Genomic DNA, 21,773 nt, shown 5'->3' on the forward strand with positions numbered 1-21,773 from the left:
GAGTATTTGGTACTGTGCAACATGCTTTCTATGGTTTGTCTCATTTAATTCTTAGAGCAGTCCTATAAAACAGATGCTACTGTTACTTTCATCTCTTTACAGATGAGGAAATTATGGCCTAGAATAGCCAAGAAGCTTGTGCAATGTCAAATGTACACAGTAGGTAGCAGAACTGGGATCGCCTTCTGCACCTGTATGAAATGAGCCCCTAAGCCGTTGCAGCTTTCTACTTTGTGGAATATACAAGCCCACAAAAATTTGAGAGGTTGCTGGTTCCAAATCTTCCCTCTAATTGTAGGGAGAAACAAGCATTATTTCTCAATTATTAGGGGCCATATTTAGAAGAGTTTTACTGTTTTGTGAGAAGTCACTCTGATTTCTAAGCTTCTCTGATAGGAAGTTTCCCTGGAATCCTGTTTGATTCTCCCAGCTGTTTATTTCCTTCTGACATGACAGTCTTAAACTCTTGCTTTTCCCCTGAGTTGCGAGAAGAACATCACCCAAAGGAGGGAGAGGCTGCGTAAAATACAAAGGCCTGGACTCAGGCAGGTGCTTCCTCTGAGCTGTGGGGCTCAGCCAGCCCAGGCACACCTGAGCACTGCGGGAGAGGGCGTGGGAGGGGGTGGGGGTGCCTGAGGGGGAGGGGGAAGCAAGAAGGGGAAGAGTAGAGCAGTCATGGGTGGTCTCTGTGTGTGGCCCAGGAGGGACCTGAGCCTGCTTAGGCACCTGCTGTTTTCAAATGGGCAAGAGACAACGTATGTAAGAGGTCCATCAAGGAGCAGCTTTTAGTACATTGCTGTAGATTCATATTTACTCAGGCCAACAGAATGGGAGAGGGTGCATGCCCCTTGTGTGGGGCTGCACCCGGGGTGGGGGTGGAAGAGTGTATGGGAGATGGGATGTGGTAAGGGGTGGGGTTTGGGTGGAGTGGAGGCATAGGTGTGGGGTAGGGGGTGGAGTCGGGGTGTGGGAGCATGTGTAGGAGATAATGGTGTGTGGGGAGTAGGGTATGTGGAGGCTAGGATGTGGATGTGGACGTGTTGGGGGTGCATAGTGGAGAGAAGAGAGAGGACAGGACTCTATGTGGCCGTCCTGCGGGAGTCCCGTGGGTGAAGAAGCTGCTGCTCCCCGCGGGGCTCTCCTGCTGCCCGGTAGCAGCGCCGGGCCAGGAACTCACTTTGGTGGGGGGCGGAGGTGGAGGTGGAGTGGGGGAATGGATATGCTCATTTTCTGCATCATGGCAGGATCCGTGCGTCAGTCGGGATGACTTTTTCTTTTTAAGAACACATTTAAAATGAGAAATGAAGGGAGTGGGCGGGGGATTGCGCCGGGGGCTGTAAAAGATAAAATGCTTCTCCCTCAGAAGCGATCGAGCTGGTCTCCCTGAACTCTGCGGTCGAGAAAAGGCAGCTGCAGTCTTCCCGTGTGAGGGAAGTAACTTTAGAAGCCGCATCTCACCACACACCAGATAGAGCCACCAATGAGGGAGCCGAAGCCCCTCCCGGTTGCCAGGCGCCCCTGCTGCAGTAACTCTTTGTGCACTGCGGTGTACTGCAGTCTTTGCGGTGGAGGGACGATGGCTTTTATGAATGGTAGCCAGGGAGGGGCCCCATGTCATCCGTTCCTGATGTCAGCACACTGAATGAAACACTTGTAAAGCGTAAAGCCTTGAGCACCCGGGAAGCAGATACCTTCTCGGATTGGTTCGCCGAGTGCAGCGGCTCTTGCTGACGAAATCACCAGCCCCATGTGTCACAGATAATCCGTGTACGTTCGGATTTAAATGAGGCAGAAACTCAGGCTGCATGTGTAATAAGGCGCATCCGATGCGGACACAACCGGCTCTCCGTGCAGCAGCTGTGGCCGCGACCCTCCTCCTGCAGACCGCTGCCCACCCACCGCTGTGCTTTCGGCATCTACTAAGCTGACCCCGATGTTCTGCTTCTGCTGGCAGAATTCCTTGCTGAAGCTCCAGGCCCTCGAATCTGATCTGTGCTCTGCATTTTTGATACAGCAGGAAGAAGCTGCTCAGGTGCAGGAAGTTAAGGACCCAGTCCCAGAATCGCTGCCGAGCGCCCCGGCGGACGGGGCGGATTCTGCAGGTAAGAGCCGGGCTGGGTCATGGGCTGGGGGGTGGGATGTCCTCGTTTGTACCCTCGGGCAGTATTCAGCCTCTTGCTGTTTATCCTAAACCTGGCCGGCTGTGAGAAGCAGTGCCGTTGCTCCAGGAAAACGGAAGAATTGTGTCCGAGTTACACAGGGGGGTTGGGAGGGAGTGGGAGGAATTAAGATATACCTTAGAGCCTTCTCTTCAGCTGGAGTCTGAGCCCAACTCGCATGAATAGGGTTCAGGTGAAAAGCTCCCGTCATAACTCTAGTCTTCCTTTTCCTAGTCAGCAGTCTGTAAGGGGGAGTGGTGTGCTTGTTTTACCTCCCTGGACCTGGGTTGTCTGTGCTTCCTTGAAACTCATGATGTTTCTGAGGTATGGTGCGGATGGGGGAATTTAGAAGGGGCACATCATGTATCCTGCTAACTGCTTATAAGATGACCCATCGGCACAGGGAGAGTGGAGGTAAGTGGGTAAGTGGAGCAGCCCATTCTCACCTATCTTATCTTGTTCTGTCTCTGTGTTCTTTTTTTAAGCATTGATTTCTGTTTAAAAAGTCTCAGAATTGGTTCTCATTTGCCTGTTAGTTTCTCCAGTTTTAATCCTGAGGATGATAGACTGGCTGGCAAGTAGACAGCAAACGAATTCTCTCAGTAAGACTTAGGCAGGAAGAAAACACTGATTTACATGAAATGAGAACACAGTTTATCTTTTCTAAAACAAATGGGTTAGAGGTTTACAGACTGGTTTCTGGATGGATGATAGAGATGGGCTTAGGTGTGCTTGTAAAGATAATTTATTCCAGTACTGTTAGTAATAATACATTGAAGATGCCACTATTTTAAAAAGACCCACATAAACTAAGCAGGCAAACAGTCATCTGCAGTGTTTGAATATAGTTTAATAATTGTGGCTACAATAGCTAATAACAGTAGCTACTATTATTATTAAAGACTTTCTATAAGCCAGGCACTATTCTAAGCACTTTGTATCTTATTTTAGTAAATGCTTAAAACAACCTTGAAAATATTGTGATTCCTATTTTATACTAAGGGCTCCACAGCCTAGAGAAGGTAACTGGCCCAACATGGCACTGCTGGATGTGGATGGCCAATGGGCTGTGACATTATTGCCTGGACAACCCCCTCGCTCGTTGGCTGTTGTGTTTGGAATAAGAGGCAAATGAAATTGGGTAGGAGCCGATGTCAAACCAGTTGGGACTTTAAGTGAGATTAGACAACATCTTTCTTTTTCCCCTAATCCCATATCCCACTCCTTGCAATCAAACAATATATAAAACACATAAAGCCGTCTGAAGCCAAATACAAATGAACTTTTGAATTGTCTGCTGTTTTGGATTAGGTATAGGGGGTGACTGACGAACAATGATTATTTAACAAAATAGTTGCTGAATGTTGGATATGGATATATTTTGTCTTGGTTTTTTCTTTTTTTTTAAATCATGACTTGTGTGTGTATTCTATTTTCTCTGAAGATCAGGAATAGTTTTGCATTGTCTCATTCTGGGTGGAGAGAATTTTGGAAGAACCTTGTAGAACGGAAAACACATGCTGGGTTTATGTGGGAATTGCCCACACAAAGGACCAACAATATTTTCTATGTTAGGTTTCAACTTGCAGAAATGGGCAGAAGTTGTCTCTCAAAGGAGGTTTATGGGCTAGGTGCTGAGTTTTCCAAAATCAAGCTGAGGTGTCCCAAAACCCTTCCAAGGGATTCTGTGAAGAGGTTTTCAGTGTTCATTCATGCAAACACGTGTGTTCAGCATGTACCCTGGAATGTTTTCTAGGAAGAGTTCCAAGAATGTCAGATTTACCTGAGGAGCTTCTCAAGTGTGCAGATTCTCAGGCCTCATCTCTAAACAGTGTGGAGCGGGAGTCCTGGGATCTGTATATTTCATGAACACTCCCAAATAATTGGGCCTCACTGGTAGGGTGAACAGAGTCTTGAATGATGAGAGAGAAGGTCTGGTTCTCTTTTGTCCCCACTTTGAGTTCATCATGGGGGTAGGCTCACAGACCACACGGGACTCATGATTCAGTGTCTGTGACCAGTTGGCTCAGTTCATTTACTTCAGGAGGACAAAGATGCTCAGTATCCAAGTCCAGAGGCTGGGATGGGGCCCCTAGAGGAAAGTAATGGAGAGGGACTCACCTTCAAGGCTGCTTTGGAACTCTAGGAAGGGTGACTGTTCTAGTTTGCTAGCTGCTGGAATGCAATATACCAGAAACGGAATGACTTTTAGAAAGGGGAATTTAATGAGTTGCTAGTTTAGAGTTCTAAGTCCGAGAAAATGTCCCAATTAAAACAAGTCTATAGAAATGTCCAATCAAAGGCATCCAGGGAAAGACACCCTGGTTCAAGAAGGCCGATGAAGTTCAGGGTTTCTCTCTCAAGTGAGATGGCACATGGCAAACACAGTCAGGGCTTCTCTCTGAGCTGGAAGGGCACATGGCAAATACGGTGTCATCTGCTAGCTTTCTCTCCTGGCTTCCTATTTCATGAAGCTCCCCGGGAGGCATCTTCCTTCTTCATCTCCAAAGGTCACTGGCTGGTGGACTCTCTGCTTCGTGGTGTGGCAGCATTCTCTGCCCTCTCTGAGTCTCTCATTCTCCAAAATGGTTCCTCTTTTATAGGACTTCAGAAACTAATCAAGACCCACTCAAATGGGTGGAGACATGTCATCCCCTAATCCAGTTTAACAACCATTCCTAACTAAATCACATCAACCAGGGAGATGATCTCATTACAGTTTCAAACATACAGTATTGAATAGAGATTATTCTACCTTTATGAAATGGGATTTATATTAAAACATGGCTTTTCTTAGGGGGCACACTTCCTTTCAAACCAGCACGGTGACTGAGTGCCCAGCACTATGCCGGGTTTAGCACCATAAGCGCCCCCATCCTGGAAAACACCTTACCTGGTCCTGGATGGGCATTCACCATATGTAGATCACAAACAGCATAATGTGAGATGGAGACCCAGGCAAGGGTTAGACTCAAAGTCCCTCTAACTGGGTCAGCTTCCTTTTACAGCTGAAGCAAGCGTTTCTCGATGACATTAGTGAGCATCTATTCTGCTATGGTTGGATGGGAAATGGAATAAGGAGCGTCTTTTCAACTGCTTGTCATTTTCAAAGTGCGCAGAAGGACTGTTTGGTGTTCCACATGACTAAATGTAGTAACCTCTTTTCCATCTGAACAAGAGTGATTGACAGTGTGGCGTTTTCAGCAAAAGCTTGCCACCAGCGATAAACTGGAGGCTTATTACTAGAAGTAATAGTTTCAGCGAAGTTCCTAATTAATTCTTTTATTCTAAATCTTGATTTTTAAATTGAACTTACCATTTGGATAAGAGCCTTGAGATTAATGTTGATAATTACAGAATGCTAATGTGGTATGTCTATTTACAGTCTATAATGATTCCTATAAAGAACTCTATCTGGTTATGGGTTTCTTTCTAATGTTGAAGTTGGAATGAGACAGAGTCAAAGGGAGCCTGACCTTTCTTATATCTTAAGAGACTATCTACTTTACCAGAAGTTCCCAGTTAGTTGGGAGTACTTAATAAATCTACCAATGTCTGGTCCCCAACCCAAAATGCAAAATTAAAATGTAGAGATTATGTCTGAGAATCTCCATGACTGAAAAGCTTCCCTGGTGATTCCAACCTGAGGGCAGTTGTGGGAAAACGGCATAGATCTCAGTCCTCCTCCAGGGTGCCCTGAAATGTGTTCTTGCTGCAGGGTGCAGTTTCTAATTGGATTTCTAACACGGTGAGCCCCGCAGATATCCTTGTCGGTGGGGCTGGTCATTCATTTAACTGGGTGCTCCACTTGAGCAGGTGCATTTGGAAGTCAGGGGAGGGGGGTCTCCATACCTCAGAAGTGTATGGAATTTCCAAATACCTTTTAGAAACTTTATTGATTGTGGGTTTATGTGTATATTATTTCTGAACCCTTCTTGAATCCTTTTATATTTTCAGTCTGTAGCACCTGTTACTTTAACTAAAAACTGGCTATTACTATGGAAAGTAGTACTCCATTTGTTTATTCTAAACTGGTTTATTTAAAACAGTCATTTTTTTAAGTGAGGCCAGTTTTGCCCCCTTTGAGATACTTGTTAATATCTATAGATGCTTTTGGTTATCACAAGTTCGGGTGGGGGAGAGGTGATACCGGCATCTGGAAAGTCAAAGCCAGGGATGTCCCTAAACATCCTGCAATGCATAGGACAAGTCCCCACAACACAGAATCATCTGGTCCAAGGTGCCCCAGTGCTAAGATTCATAAGTGAATAACATCAGATTGGTTAACACTGACCTCCATACTTGTGTAAGGTATTGTTACTCGGGTTTTGTTTCCTTCCCCTCACGAGAACCCTGAGGTGAGTGTCATAGTCATCCCCAAATTGAAGAAGAGTAAGGAAACTTGGAGAGTAGATAAAACTCACTGACGGTCCCATAGCCACTGAGTGGTAGGGGCAAGGTTGGGGGATGTGTCAGGGGCTCCCTGGTCTGACTCCATAGACTAAGCTCTTCACTACTGGGCTAATTGTCATCTGGCTTAGGCATTAAGTCCCCATAGCTGTAAGATTCTATAATTCAGAATTAAGCCCAAAGCCAGCCTATATGCATTATACATAAGTAGTGGGTTTTGAAAAAGTCACTTTGCTGATCCACCCCTGACTTTGTTTTATCATCCTGACCAGACCTGAATTTGTAGTTGATTTACTTAATTGCAGCCTCACTATTCCTACAGTGAATTCAGCAACTCTGATCTAAACCATCTGTGGGTCCCTGGTATTTACCTGACCTGCAGTCCAGATGAAGTGAAATAGGTTTTTCTTCTTCCTTAAATATGGGCAGAGTTAATATAGATTTTCAAAATAGTAGCTCATGGGCAGAGTGTACAGGGGATCTCTTTCTGTTATTTCTTATTTCAGCAGGTGAATATACAATGATCTCAATAAAAATGAATTAATATCTAAAAACCTACATGGGTACAAGGGTATTCTAGCAAATGATTATAAAATAATTCTACTTTTAGAATTGTTTTTCAAACTTGTTGTAGTGATACATGGTATTTTCTGGGCCTCTGTCTCATGGTAGGATATTCTACAAGGGCTCCAAATGTCCCGCTCACTATGAAACCATTAGCTTAGTGTTTGTCGCTTAAGAGGCGATGGATTAGTTTTCTTCAATCACATTATCTCCTGGTCTGCAGAGGAGGTCATTTGCCACTGGTTGGTGGTTGCTTGAAAAATATCAGCATCATGTGCAAACAGACTTATCACCCTGTACTTCCTCTTCTACGTCATTTCTGACAATGTGAAATAAGATGAATCCAGGATCTGTTTGCAAAGATTGGTACTGACGTGTCTGTTGCAAAGATATGAATTCAACCCTGCCCTTTTCTGCGTGTTGTTAAATGAATTTTGTGTCCATTACAAAGCAGTTCATTGACCATTTTGGTTTAAACAACCTTTGGTGTGAAAACCTTGCTATAGATTTCTTGAAAGTCCACATAAGTTCTATTAATTGGTTCTCCTTTGTTCAGAAACATAGCTCCTTCCAGAACTCCATGTGCTGGTGGAGTGACCTTGGGCAGATTATTTAACCTCTCTGCATATCTGAGTTTTCTTTTCTGAAAAAAATGGGAAAATTAATAGTACCTACTTCTTGTGACTGTTCTGAGAATGACATGCCATGATATTCATGCAGCCCTTACATGTTGCCCAAGGTAAATGCCCAATAAATGTTTGATATCCTTATTAAATAAGCTGGACATTACTGCCATATTCAGAACTATGTTCTTCTCCCTGCATTTGTCTTTACATATCTATACTCATCATAATTTCTAACTACTTTCAAGGTACGGAAGTGACATTTAGTATTGTGTGTTCCTTAAGTCCCTTCTAGAGTATTGCATATGATTAACCTTACACTAGTTCTCTAAAGCAAAAGGCATTTACAACAGCAATAATCTATAGAGCTGATGGTTGAATAATTACTATCTGTTAAAGTTGAAACTACATTTATTACGATAAAATCTATCCTGTGTTGAACCTGTGACATAACTTGGCTGGAAAAGGTCTTCACTATTCATTATTTTTCTCTGACACTTTTATAACCATCTTCTTAGTCTGTGAAGGAGGGAGCCTCATGTTAACCCTTTGTTTTCCAAAGGAAACATTTTTAAAAATTATTTCAAAATTTAGATGATCAGGTCATGCAGTTCTCTGAAGCTGTTTCCACAACTGCCTTATTTAGGAGGGGGAAATCAATACCACAGCCCAAATTACCAAGTCATTATTTTAAAAGTAATAATTCGGTTCTTAGGTCAGGCCAAGTGTTGTCATAACAGGCATTATGTCATTTGTCCATCTCACAACTCTTTACGAATGAGGAGTCTGAGCTTTGAAGAGACTCACCTGCCCAAGGATACCATAGCTGCACACAAAGTACGATCACAGACCAAACTCGGGTCTCTGGCTCCAGAGCTCAGCCTTTACCAGCAAGTTTACAGTCATTTTTTTTAAAAAAAAAAAAACGTTTCTTCTGGTTTTGTCTGGTTATATTGGCGTCATTCCTCCAGTCATATAAAGAGTACGGTCTCAAAGTGACCAGATGACTTGCCTAGAAGTTTTGTGTCCCATGCTGCTCTGAAAAGCCACCCAGGGCTGGGGTGGACAACCTCTTCTGTTTCTTCTTGTTCCCTGGGAACATATGTTTCTGTGGCTCCATCTATGTCGCGAGAATTTAGCCGAACCCATGGGACACTTGAGGAAATGCCTTGTAAACGTACTGCCACTTTGCTGGAACTTCCTTCAGCAGTCTTTCTGTTAACTTTGCATATTTAATTCTCCTTCTGCTTCTCAAATGCACATCTGCTCATAAATGAAAATTCCCTTTTCGGTGTGGATCAAGTCACCTTAGTAGCAGATTTTTATCAGCCATTTTATCATCTGAGGCGATCGATCGTGCAGGAATTACTGAGACACCTAGGAGGTTGTTTAGGCTGAAAAGTGATTGGCATCACAGCATCCAGCTCTGTGTACCTAGAGGATGGATGCTTCTGAATCTTTGACGCTCTCCTACATGACACCTGCTCTTTCTTGCCCAAGTCCAGCTTAGGCAGAGCCCTGCAACCTGGGCTGCTGCTGTTGAGCCTGATTGTAATTCAAGGAGCTGGTTCCATTCTTGTGACCCAGGAAGGAAAGGCTAGATGTTCTCAGAGATGAGGCAGTGTTCATTTGCCCATTTCCCTTGATGAGTTCTCAACTTTTATTTGACGATATACAGATAGGCAAAGAATAAGTCCTGACTCATCAGCGGAGAAGTGAAAGGTTTAGGCACCTGATAGATTTGTCTAGAAGATTTTTTCTTTCCTCCATGAATTGGACATTTAAATTGGTGCTGTATAGAAACTGCTGCCACAGAAATGAGTTATAACATCCTTAGATGTTCTACTATAAAGCAATGCAGAGAATGGATTCCTTCCTTTTCCCAGTAGGGCAGCACTCGGGTGGGGGGGGGGGGGGGGGGCGCGGCTTACAGCTTCTCTGTCGTCAGTGGAGTTCAAGCCTTCTGTTGCCCACAGGACAGTTCTGATTTAGGGCAGAAATTGTTAACTTCTGAGATCTTTCCATGGGCCAGAAGTTTACCTCTGCTGCACGCTTCCTTGTCGCCGACTGACTATTACTCACCCTAACTCACCTTCTTTCTCACCCAGGCCCACCATGATAGTCTGCCTATGTTTTTCTTCTCCCATGACTTTCTGTATGCTTCTTTCTCGCCAACTCTCTTGCCATTCTGTCTTCTTCCCTTCAATCTAGTATTCTCTGCCTCCTGTTTTTCTTTCCTTTGGGAATTTCCTTTGCTAAGCTGGTTGTGGTATGGAATTAAAACGTACTTAAGATATTGATTGAATTTCATTATTTACTTAAAATTTGAGTAAGTTTAAATTGTTTATACCTTTCAAAATATTTTAAACCAATATTGGCCAAATAACAATGTGATTTTCTTCTGATTAAAATAAAATAGGTTTTCTTTGTTAATCTATTCTTACCTTCGAGACAGTGAAAATACCAATAACATACTTTAAAAGTCCTTAAAAATTCTTTTATACAAGCATATATGAGTTATTTTTGGACTTTTAAAATAATAGAGACAATATAGCCTGAAGCTTTAGGTATTTCTGGGATTTAAATGTTATGGTCACTGGGCAAAAAGTGCTTAATTTTATTTATGAAGAAAAAATATTCCAAAATTTCCATCCTGTCCCTTAGGAAACATGATTGGTGGGAACAAATTTATCTTAAGAGCTACCCTGAAACCTAGAAGAAGATTGTAACAGAAAACACAGGACAAGGAATAAATGTAGATCTCATCTGAAGCCTCCTGATCCATGTAGCTTTCTGGTTTGCAGGAGGATTTTATAATTCCTCACTGCTCAGCAAACCCAGGGCCCTAATCTATAGGCCATGCCTTTTAATTGAAATCAGTACATTGCCACCTTCTAAATGACAATGAGGCCCACTGTCCTGCCCCCCTGTAACCGAGAAATTTAGATTTAAGGGATGCTTTTGATTACCGAATCATTATATAAATATTCCTTTTTGCTTTCTGGTATATTGGAGTGAACAGAAGGAAATACCTGAAATCCTCAAACTATAATCCAGCTGCCTTGATCTTTGACAATGATCATATAGCCTTAATCTTGTGTCCTGTGATTGTAAAAACCTTATAATTAACCTTCATTTGTGCCTACTTATCCAGTTGTTCATCTTCCGAGTCTTGTGATCACTAAAGACAGCCCCTAATGCTTATTAATGAAGGGTCTTGGGTCAGCCCACAACTAACCCACCCCAAGTCCAAAGTTGGGGCTGTTCTGACAACCGAGACTGAATCTAACCAAAATGGGAATGCCTGACATATGCAGTAGCTTAGATTTTAACCTGTAAGTTGCCTATACATCATAATACTCTGCCATTTTCTTACATATATTCTGTGACTAAGCATATAATCAATCTGCGCATGCTCAATAATCAGATTACCTCTAATGATATCATCTGGAGCACCTGTGCTCATTATCTTAAACTCTGCCGGTCTTTTTCTCTGATAAAACCATCAGAATTATTGCAGTTCGGAGAGACAGATTTTGGGGCTGATGGGTCATCTGCTTTCCTGCCATATGCCTAGTAATAAACTTTTTCTCTCTTTGAAACCCTGGTATCTCAGAAATCGGTTCTTGAGTGCAGAGGACAAAAGAATCCACCCTTGCCTGGTAACACCTCCTTCTCCCACCCTATAAGAGGCATTGGGGAAATGTGTGCTGAGATCAAACACAATTAGACATTTCACTTCTGAACTCTGTGCCTACCCATCTCCAAGGCCTGCTGGGCACTTCCGCCTGAATGCCCAAAGGTACCTCTTAACGCAGTGCATCTGAAACTGCACCCATCTTTCCTTCCCCCAGCCTGTTCATTTCCTCAGTCCCCTAACTAGGTGAAAGGTACTACCATAAATACAAAATGATACCTAACATTTAGTGGTAGATTATTATGTTTTTCTCCCCCAGGCCCTGTCCCTAAGCACTGGACATTCCTTTATGAGGTAAATAGTGTCATTATAACCCCTAAAACAGGGTATGGCATGTAGTAGATGGTCAATAAACACTTGTTGAATGATTGAATGAAGTTCCATTATACAAATGGGAAAACCAAGATCAAAAGAGGCTAAGTAATGTGCCCATGATCACACGGGCAGTAAGTGGCAAAACGACTTGATTAGGGTTTTCTGTCCCTGTAGCCCATGCTCTTGTCCCTGATGGCAAACTGCCTCTTAGGATCTGCAGGATATTGTTTTGCCGTGAAATATAGCCTCTATTCCCAGTGATAATCTTTCTGCTCCACTAGCGCCCTGGTGTTTATGGTGGCTATCCACAAAAGAGAGTTTACAGTGCTGGCCTCTCCCTGACTGTCATCGGCCCTCAGCCTTTACTGCCTAATATTGGTGGTACAGCTTCTGCTCTCTCGATGGTGTCCAATCAAATGACCTCATCTCTTTCCCAGCCTTAGTTATTAGAATGGCTTCAGATTTACCCCATCCTCCTTCTCTGATTTCAGAGCTCACCTCTGAGTGCCTGTAGGCACCCCAAACTCAACATACATGAAACTGAACTCAACATACATGAAACTGAACATGTATTAATCATGTTAATACATGATGTTTTAATAGCCATCTTTTTGTGTTTCGACCAGAGAGAGGCTGGCCAAGACTCTGATGCTTAAGCTTCATTGGAGTCATAAACATGCTTTTGGCTTATTTAGCTTTTAATAGTGACAGAGGCCAACATTTGGCATTCTGCAATATACCTGAATGCTTTCTGCCTATGAGACCATCATGGCAGGCAAATCTAGGACTGAGAATTAACACATCCTCAAGGCTATAGCTAATTGATTACACAGTTAAGTCTTCCGGGTCATCCCAAGTATTTGCAGACAGAGATTTATTTATATTTTGGATTGCTTTAAAAATTCATATTTGAAAGTCGTATTTAAAAATGACTGATTCGTTTAACAGCTGTAATAAAGCGCCTGCTTCTACCTGGGGTTGTAGCTGGATCTGAAGTGGTCTCCTGGCCTTCCCGCACAGGTGATAATTATTTCCATTTTCTGAGTTTCCTTCTGCTCAGTGAGTGGGTTGCCAGAAATATTCTTAGGCTCTGCAGGGCAGAGATGTGGAATCTTCTGCCATGGACACTGGTCAAACCCTCCCGAAAGGGAGTTAACACACTTATACCACCTTCACCTGCTGAATATAAAATGGCAAGCATATTGCTACCAGCCTCATGTGCTTGGGATAAAAATTAAATATGTGCAAAAATTCTTCGAGCAGTTTGAGGACATGGTGAGTCCCTCTGATATTATATGTCTATATAGAATATGTCTATAAATATTAGATATGGTTATTCTTATTTATAAATAAGAAATGACAGGAGGGACAACAAATTCAGTCTATTGGTCCTTGTTTCCCATAATAACCCAACAGGGGCTCCTAATGAGGTTGGTCCTCTAAAGGAAGCTAATATTCAAATCCTTTAATTACATACCAACAGTGATTAAAATGTTGGTTTTCATGGTTACTGTGTTAAGCGGTTTCTATGGCTTATAACACTGTTTCACCACATGTGATATACATGGTGTGTAGGTGAATATTGCTAGTTTAAATAGGGGTTTATTTTAACATAATAAAATGTGTTATTACAAAAGTGTTAGTACAAAAATGTAATTAGCCATCATTTGTTTATTGGCCTTCATTGCTTAGGATGAAGCCTATTTTTTAAAAAAATGTGTTGAATTTAGAAAAATACGTGTATATACGCATGTATATGCGCCTGTACGTGTATATGAGCACATATGTATAGTTAAGTAGGTTTATGTGTCTATGGCAACAATTTGTGTAAGGGATACAGTTTGATTTCATGTTACCCTTGCTTGGTATTGTGAAGTAAACATTATTGCCACCACCCCTCCCCCCTCCTTTTTATAGACAAATAAACCAAGGTTTGGAAAGGCCCGCCATTCTCTAAAGTCCCTCTTAACAAATAGTAGACCTGGGATTCTAACTCACAAACTTTTTTCTTTAGTGATCTATAGTGGGGATGCTTTTTCACATCCCTGAGAATGATGTGAAATATTTGACATTTTCATTTGCTTTATTTTATTTTTTGTCACAGCTGTGTGAGTAACATAGCCAAACAAGGAAACCGAGAGAGGTCGGGGAAATTGCTGGAGCCCCCAGCCCCGTTTCTCTAAACTGTCCCACTTGACGTGATGGGCTCTGGCAAGCTGCCTCTTCCTTGCGAAGAGAAAGTGAGGTGCCCCCAGGGAATCATCAGAACCCCCTGAGTTTATTTAATACTGCCATAAGCTTCTCCTGTCAGGGGCACAGCCTGGGAGGGAGCAGGGCTTGGAAGCATGGCTTGGGCATTTTTCCCAGGATGGCAGAAGCTGGCTGGCTGTGAATCCACACTGGCCCGATTTGAGCAGGCATTCCGTAATTCTGTCTGTACGGACGCACACACATAGACACATGCGGGGCTGATTTAATTAAGCTGTTTCTTAACTGAAGAGGGCGAGTTCAGACAAAGAACTACCAAATGACTAGTTCGTGACTCTGTCACTTTTCAGCTATTTCTTTGGGATCTTGCAGGCTGATTGTGCCCTTCAGGGGTGCATCCATAGGTTGGACAGGGGGTGTTCATTAGGCAGCTCTGATAAGTTTGCATCCAAGGAAAACAGGTGCCATGTAAATGGAAGTGTTCAGTTACCATTTCAATGTCGTTCCAACAGAGCAACTCATAGTGGGCTCTGTGCTTCTGTGAAGTTACCTGTCAGTGCTCTTTGGTCTCCAGAATCGTGTTCCAGGTGCTGCGTCACACCATGGCTAGGAAGGGAAGTGCCTCCATTTTGGCATTATAAACCAGCACCCAGGGGAGCCTTGGAGACCCGTGTTGGTTTTGATCCTGGGCCACTGCTAAGCTGAAGTCCCTGAATCATCCTCATTTCAACTAAAATATGCTGGTCCCAGGTACTTGCTGAAGATTTCCTTCTTCCTCATCATCACCAGAAGACATTTCCAAGAAATGGGGAACGAGAATAAAATGCCTTTGCTTTTTAGAGCCTAATGGTTTAAGAAAATAATTTAGGTAGGAACCCATATACCCCCTGGTGGATTTTGAAGGTGATTTGTTTGCTAATGTATTCTGTGATCTATTGGTTAGGAACTGTTACTCCTGTACCCTTGACTCCTGCCAAGCTGCAGTGACTTCTGGGTAGATGATTCCTTGCAGGGGTGTTACCTGCAGTGACTTGTGTCAGACCTGCCTGCATGCCTTGCCGTGGGCCTGGGACACAGGCATTCAACGGGTTCCTACTATTCTTGTGCAACCCTCACCACCTCCACTTCGGAGGAGCCCCAGTCTCTGGTGGAAATGCTGCCCAAGAGCTTCAAAGTCACCCAGGAGGCCTGTCTACCCTCCATAACCCAGAAAGGTAGAAACTGATGAAAAACACAAAAGGACCTAATCAGACATTTGATGTTACAGAAAGAAAATTGCATTTCAAGCTCTCGAGAACACAGCCATTCTCCTTCTGATTGAGATTCATTCCTTACCAAATTGTGATTAATGTTTACTTTGGAAGAGTAGATTGTAGCTATTTATAGATTCTGCTTATCCATCCAGCTAATCTTACTTTGGAGAAGTAGCAGTAAAAGAAAGCTGTGGGTTGTCCTGACTTGTCTGTTGGGAAAAGTTTAGGAGTTTGCTTTGGCTGCCTCTTGAATGATGACTTACAAAGCCACAGGATGGAGAGACTCTCACCTTGGCCACCCTGAGTCTCCTTTAAGGCCCCTTGCCCAGCATCCCACCTCCATAGCACTGGACTTTAGGGCTGACCCTGGCTGGAGTGGAGAGCTAATGGGCTGACTTCTAAGGGAAATGGTGGCAGCGAGATTTCAGATACGAAGCTGGTTAGCTGGGGAGAAAGTTTAGAGCTGGTTTTTGTTTGTTGGTTTGTTTTTGTCCGAAACACTATATATAATTTTCAAGAGGAAAATGGAATCACTCCTAATTCTACCAAGTTTTGTAGTTCATATGTAGCTTCTTAATGTTTTGGTGCATTTATTTGTACACGTAGATGTATTATTTTTATGCAAAATAGAATTATGTTTTGATACTTGTGTTTTTTATTTAGCATATTCTAAATATTGATGAACAGAGTTCTCCATCGTTTTAATGACTGCTGAATAATTTTCTATCTGGAGTCTCCTCTTCCCTTCTCTCCCTTTCTTCACTGACAATTCTGTTATTCCTTTGTTTCTTGATAATCTCTCCATCTTTTGCTCCGGCTCCATTTGATTATTTCCTTTTTACATATTCTAACTTTTTGTAATATATTCTTCAACGTATGCAAGTAATATGAAATAAAGTGAAGAATTTTGCACAATTTGAGCTATATTGACTCTTTAATTCATTATGAAATAATTTGTGTTTCCATATTTGTTGGTGACTTTGAAGTATTTTCTATCCAGTTTCTGTTAGAACAAGTACGGCATTATTTTGAAAGCCTTTCATATCCCCAGAAGGAAAAGAGACAAACCATGATAATGAAAGTTTGTGATCTTGCTTTGCCAACATGACGGTCACGAGCCCTCTGTCACTTCTGAGTCTCGATGATTCATCTCGTTTCCCCAGACCCTGAGCCAGTCCGCAAAGACTGGCAGAACGAAGTCAACAGTGGCCCGGAAGATGTCCAGTCCGTGGGGACCAGCAGGCTGCTCTATCACATCACCGATGGCGACAATCCGCTGCTGTCTCCGCGTTGTTCGATCTTCAGCCAAAGCCAGAGGTTCAACTTAGACCCCGAATCAGCCCCTTCTCCACCCAGCACCCAGCAGTTTATGATGTAAGAAAGCCTTGTTTTGTTATTATCTTAGTTTCATAAGTTGTTGTTTTTTCCAAAACTGCAGTGAAGCTTGTGTCTGAAATAGTGCAACCTGCTTCTCAAATGCAACTGTTAAGACTTGAACAGTAAATGACAGATTCACATTCAGGCCTTAATGTCTCAGGAGAAATGCTCATGCGATACCAGCCACCCTGGGGAGTCACATGTTTAAACGTATTTGGTGAAATGACCGGACCCCTAAATAACTTTATGTACATGCAAATGTTAGGAATACTGTTTTTAATGAGCTCGCTTTTCTTTCCATCTCCTGCAGTTGTCTCGGTGGATGGATTGGGGGAACTCTTGAGAGTTTCCCACCTCAAGTTCTTTTTAGATTCTAGAAAAGTGATCCCTTAGTGGCTGCCAGTAAGGAAAAAAAAAGTCAGATACCTGCACCTTTAGACACTCCTTTTGGAATTTGCATTTGAGATTGGAGTCAGGGAGAGAAAAGGAATAGTAGTCTTATTTTTTTTGAAGTTCCACAGATAATTTGATGCATAGGTGAAATTCAAAATCCCTTGGGTGAAAATATGCCCAGAGCATCCATAGTTTCTCCTTAATAATTCGTGTCAGTATTCATGAGCTTAACCCACCCTGGGCCCACAGCCTTGAGGAGGTGAGTGAATTACTGCTATTGCATATGAAGTTGTGTGTTATGTGAGAGAGAGTACATGTTTTCTGGAGAAAGGGCCCATTCATTTAATCAGATTTTCAAAGACTCTGTTGACTCAAGGAAAGTTAACCACTCACCTAAATATTCCTTGTAAATGTCGGTGAGTAGGGCTCGCATATCCTATTTAGGAGGATGTCTCAACAAGACTCTCTTTTCTGGGTCTTACCTTGGCTTTCCCCAGGCTTCAGGAAATGCATTTCCTGGACTCAATATTCTGACATTTGTATATTAAAGTTCTTGTTGACACTGTTCATGATGGAGTTCTGATCAGGGCTCCCCATTAATGAGCAGATGCTACCATAGTAGACTTCTCAGATAATGAATTGCCCTCTGGACTTCTCTGATAATCCAGGAAGCTCGGTTTGTGGACCAGCAGGTGTATTTACTAGAAGGCCATTGGTTTTGATGCTCTTTCCCTCCCTGTAATGTCACAGGCCCCGAAGTTCTTCGCGGTGCAGCTGTGGTGATGGCAAGGAGCCACAGACCATCACCCAGCTCACCAAGCACATCCAGAGCCTCAAGAGGAAAATTCGGAAATTTGAAGAAAAATTTGAACAAGAAAAGAAGTACCGGGTAAGGACCTTGGAGGTTGAAATAAGAGCAGATTCTCTCAGAGGCATGTGGGTTTTCCTGAGCCTCTGTCCTTTCTTTCTGGTCCCTCCTTTTTGCCAACTAATAGCATTGTCCCCTTTGGCCAACCTAGGGCTTATCATAAACTGAGTTCTCCATCTGGGGTCTGTCTTGTTCTTGAATGCTCTCAGTTGATCTCTTTTAAGATACTTCCCTGTAATTCCTCTTCTCAAACTTTTTTGACTATTGAGCATCACCCCCCCCCCCCCCCTTATTATCACTAGCATTCTAGGACCAAAACTTGGTAAACCTTTGAATTTCAATCTTATTTTTCTTTTAACTCTTCCACTTGCATTGTTTAAAAATATTTTTTATTGTGAAATGTAACATATACACAAAAAAAGCAATAAATTTCAAAGTACATTGTAACAAATAGTTATAGAACTGACTTCAGTTTGGTATGGGTTGCAGTTCCTCAATTTTAGGTTTTTCCTTCTAGCTGCTCCAAGACACTGGAGATGAAAAGAAATATCAATGCAGTGACTCAGCAGCCACGCTCATTTGTTAAATTCTATCTTCTCTGTTATAGCTCCTCTTTCACCTTTGATCCTTCTCCCAATCTTTAGGGGTATTTGGGCTGTGCCCCTTCTAACTTTTTCATATTGGAAAGGGTATCGATAGTATGGGATAGGGGATGGAACTAGCTGATGTTCTTGGAGAGGCTGGGCCCTCTGGGTTTCAGCACATATCTGGGCTAAGAACCTATCTGGAGGTTGTAGGTTTCTGGAAAGTAATTTTAGTAAGTGGAATTTCTGTAGAATCTCAGAAAGAGCCTTAGGTGTTCTTCAGGGTTAATTGGAATAGTTTTGGATGGGGCTTGGCATTCTGTGCTAATTAATAATATCTGTTGAAGCCTGCATAAGAGTAGCCTCCAGAGTAGCCTCTTGACCCTATTTGAACCCTCTTAGCCACTGATACCTTATTTTGTTACACTTCTTTTCCCTTCTTTGTTCAGGTAGGCATTGTCAATCCCTCTGTGCCAGGGCCAGGCTCATCCCTAGGAGTCCTGTCCCATGTTGCCAGGGAGATTTTAACCCTGGATGTCATGTTCCATGTAGTGGCGGGGGGGGTGGTGTCATGATTTACTCACAAAGTTGGGCTTAGAGAGAGAGCGCGAGGCCACATCTGAGCTACAAAAGAGGTTTTCTGGAAGTAACGCTTAGGCATTAACTATAGGTAGGCTTAGCTTCTCTGCTACAGAAATAAGCTTCACAAGAGCCAGCCTCAAGATCAAGGGCTTAGTCTACTGACTTGGGAGTCCTTAATGTTTGAGACAGTATTAGGGGATGGATTCTCTGATGGTAAAGCTTAATAATCCCATTTTTTGTTTCCTCCTGTCTCTCAAGGGACTTTAACAGATACTTTTTGATTATCAGCCCAACATACTCTGGGATGTACCTGGGTATTACATTAAGCCATACAGAATTCATTTGTTAATCCACTCATCTGTTGATGGGCACTTGGATTGTTTCCATCTTTTGGCAATTGTGAATAATGCCACTATGGACATCAGTGTGCAAATGTCTGTCTGTGTCACTGCCTTGAGGTCTCCTGGGTATATCCCATTTGCATTTTGATAAGACACTATGGAGGACCTAAAGGGCAGAGTCTCTAATTGTGGAGCAGACTAGAGGAAGAGACAGTTTTCTTTGACAGAAAAAAAGCCACTTCTGGAGGAATGGGGACATCACGAGTGACATCTGTAAAGGTCACTCCTGAGAACAACACTTGATAAATCCCTTCCTGTCAGAGAATCACCAGTCTTGGCACTGAGCTCCAGTATTGCATATTTGAACCTTTGTTTTTTCATATAAGATGCAATAGAGTCATAGGTAAATGTCCCAGTGGCCAATCCTGGTTTTATTGATTTTTCTTAAACAGTGGCCATGACATAGAGAAAAACCATATTTATGTAGAGTTGCACAGAAATATTGGGTCTTTGGCACACGGCCCAGAACAGCCTGTTATTAGAATAAAAGAAAATAGGGAATAAATCTTGAAATATTTAAAAGCTCGCTAAGCAGAAGGCAACTGGAAGGTCTCTGTGACCGTGGGCTCAGTTCTGGGGCGCGAGGTTAGTAGGTGAGACCCGGCTCTCCTGTGCTCTCCTGTATTTCACACAGTGGCCTCAACTTTACTAAAAGAAGGCTGTTACGGAGTGCCTTTTTTTTGTTTTGCAAATGGGGGAAGAAATCACATTGATTTTCAAGACATTCATTTTGAAGGTGTTGAAAATTCTTTTTTCCAGCTAGGAAGTATCCTAACTGAATACATCCAGCTAGGAAGTCGCAGGTGTTTACTGTTCTTTAGAGAGCAGGCAGGGGCCGTCTCTGTCTTGTCACAAAAATGAAGGGAAATTGCACACATTAATTCTCCACTGGAATTTTCTACCTGCAGCACAGACCCCGTGACTATTTCTCCCAAATATAACAGCCACCTGGCAGCTGTCTGTTTTGGAAGAGAAGTCCGCCTGGCGTTTTCTGCATTTGTTCGAGATAGCTTTTGCCCTAGCGCAGATACTACTCACACATCCTTAAACACTCACAGAGGCAGAAGGAAGGATTCAGGATCAGCAGGGGCGGGAAGGCTTCAGGGTGACCACTTTTATTTCAGAGTATGCAGAAGTCTTTGGTGTAATCAGTGCCTCGCTGTCTCAGGAAACAGGGCTTCCCCTCGCCCTTCCTGTCAGGGTGCCAGGCTGTGGTGAGAGGTTTGGCATGTCAGTAGGCTCTAATTGGTTGCTGTGTGTAAGGCTTCCCTTCCTTGCAGCCTGATTGTGGAATTAATAGCACCCATTGCTAATTTTTTAATCCAAGCTCCTGGTGGGCCTGTGTACAACAAACATCTTTTTCTCTCTGTTGGATGTACCCATATTATAGCTGTATCCCAAACTATGCTTATTCCCTATAATTCAATTTACATTTGACCATTATTGGACTCATGGGCCTGGAAAGGCTGTTTGAACTGGATGTCCGCTTTCAATGTAACTGGGGAATGTTTGAATTGGAAGGGATCAACCAATCTTATTTTTTATTTAATGAATGGGGAAGCTGAGGCTCAGAGAGGGGAAGTGACTTTCTGGAAGTCACACAACAAGCAATCGATCTAGCCTTGACAACTCAGATTCTTTTTATTCCCAATCCAGAAAACCTTCCAAGGTGTCTTTTGAGCTGTCTTTGGCAAACCACAAATCTGGTTCATTGGTACCCCCAGTTATGTGACTCAGGGGCCGATCTTAAATATACTGAGCAAAACGGAACCCACATAACTTCTGTCTATGTGGCCAAAGGGATCTATTAAACCAGAATATTTCAGTTCAGAAGTGAGAAGGCTGGAAGAGCCTCAGCTTGTATATGAAAACTTTCCATGTGATGGAAGCTGCCATCCATGCAAGCTTGATTTAACCTCTTTGAAAAGCTCCTTCAAGGGTAGGGAAATAAAGAATTCATTTCAGAAATTGATTTTGAGCTTTAAAATACTCTGTCAGAAATTCAGCCTTAAATTTCTCCAAGGTCCTATATGCAGTAGTGAAAGCTCATTTCTTTAGTGCTGACTGACTCGGTGCCTTAGGTTTTTTGTTTGCTTCTTTATTTATTTTTTAGTTTCTGCCATATTTCAAAAGATGGCATAAACTATGTGGGGCAGATTGAGATGGAGAATTCTATAAGGATGTTGAGAAACCAGATGTAAAACATTTGTCATATACATGGATTTTTATTCAAGCCCAAGCAAAAAGAAGCAAAGAAGCAGTTTCACAAATAGTTTCGTAATTGTAGACTCTTTATTAGGGAAATAATGCAGTGCCTCGTTCTGCCTCACCAAAGGTGG

At 42.7% G+C, this 21,773-nt stretch overlaps 1 protein-coding gene across 7 annotated transcripts in view; it reads left to right on the forward strand.

Moving 5' to 3' along the window:
• The window catches only part of FAM13C (family with sequence similarity 13 member C), a 343,454-nt gene that overhangs the window by 293,828 nt on the left and 27,853 nt on the right, over positions 1-21,773 (forward strand). For all 7 annotated transcript variants that reach the window (XM_077125262.1, XM_077125265.1, XM_077125263.1 and 4 more), the window contains 3 exons: positions 2,015-2,102; positions 16,393-16,603; positions 17,750-17,888. In XM_077125262.1, the coding sequence (XP_076981377.1) occupies positions 2,015-2,102; positions 16,393-16,603; positions 17,750-17,888 (438 nt within the window). The remainder of the gene's footprint in view (positions 1-2,014; positions 2,103-16,392; positions 16,604-17,749; positions 17,889-21,773) is intronic.

This window comes from Tamandua tetradactyla, chromosome 13, assembly GCF_023851605.1.
Source record: "Tamandua tetradactyla isolate mTamTet1 chromosome 13, mTamTet1.pri, whole genome shotgun sequence".
NCBI lineage: Eukaryota > Metazoa > Chordata > Mammalia > Pilosa > Myrmecophagidae > Tamandua > Tamandua tetradactyla.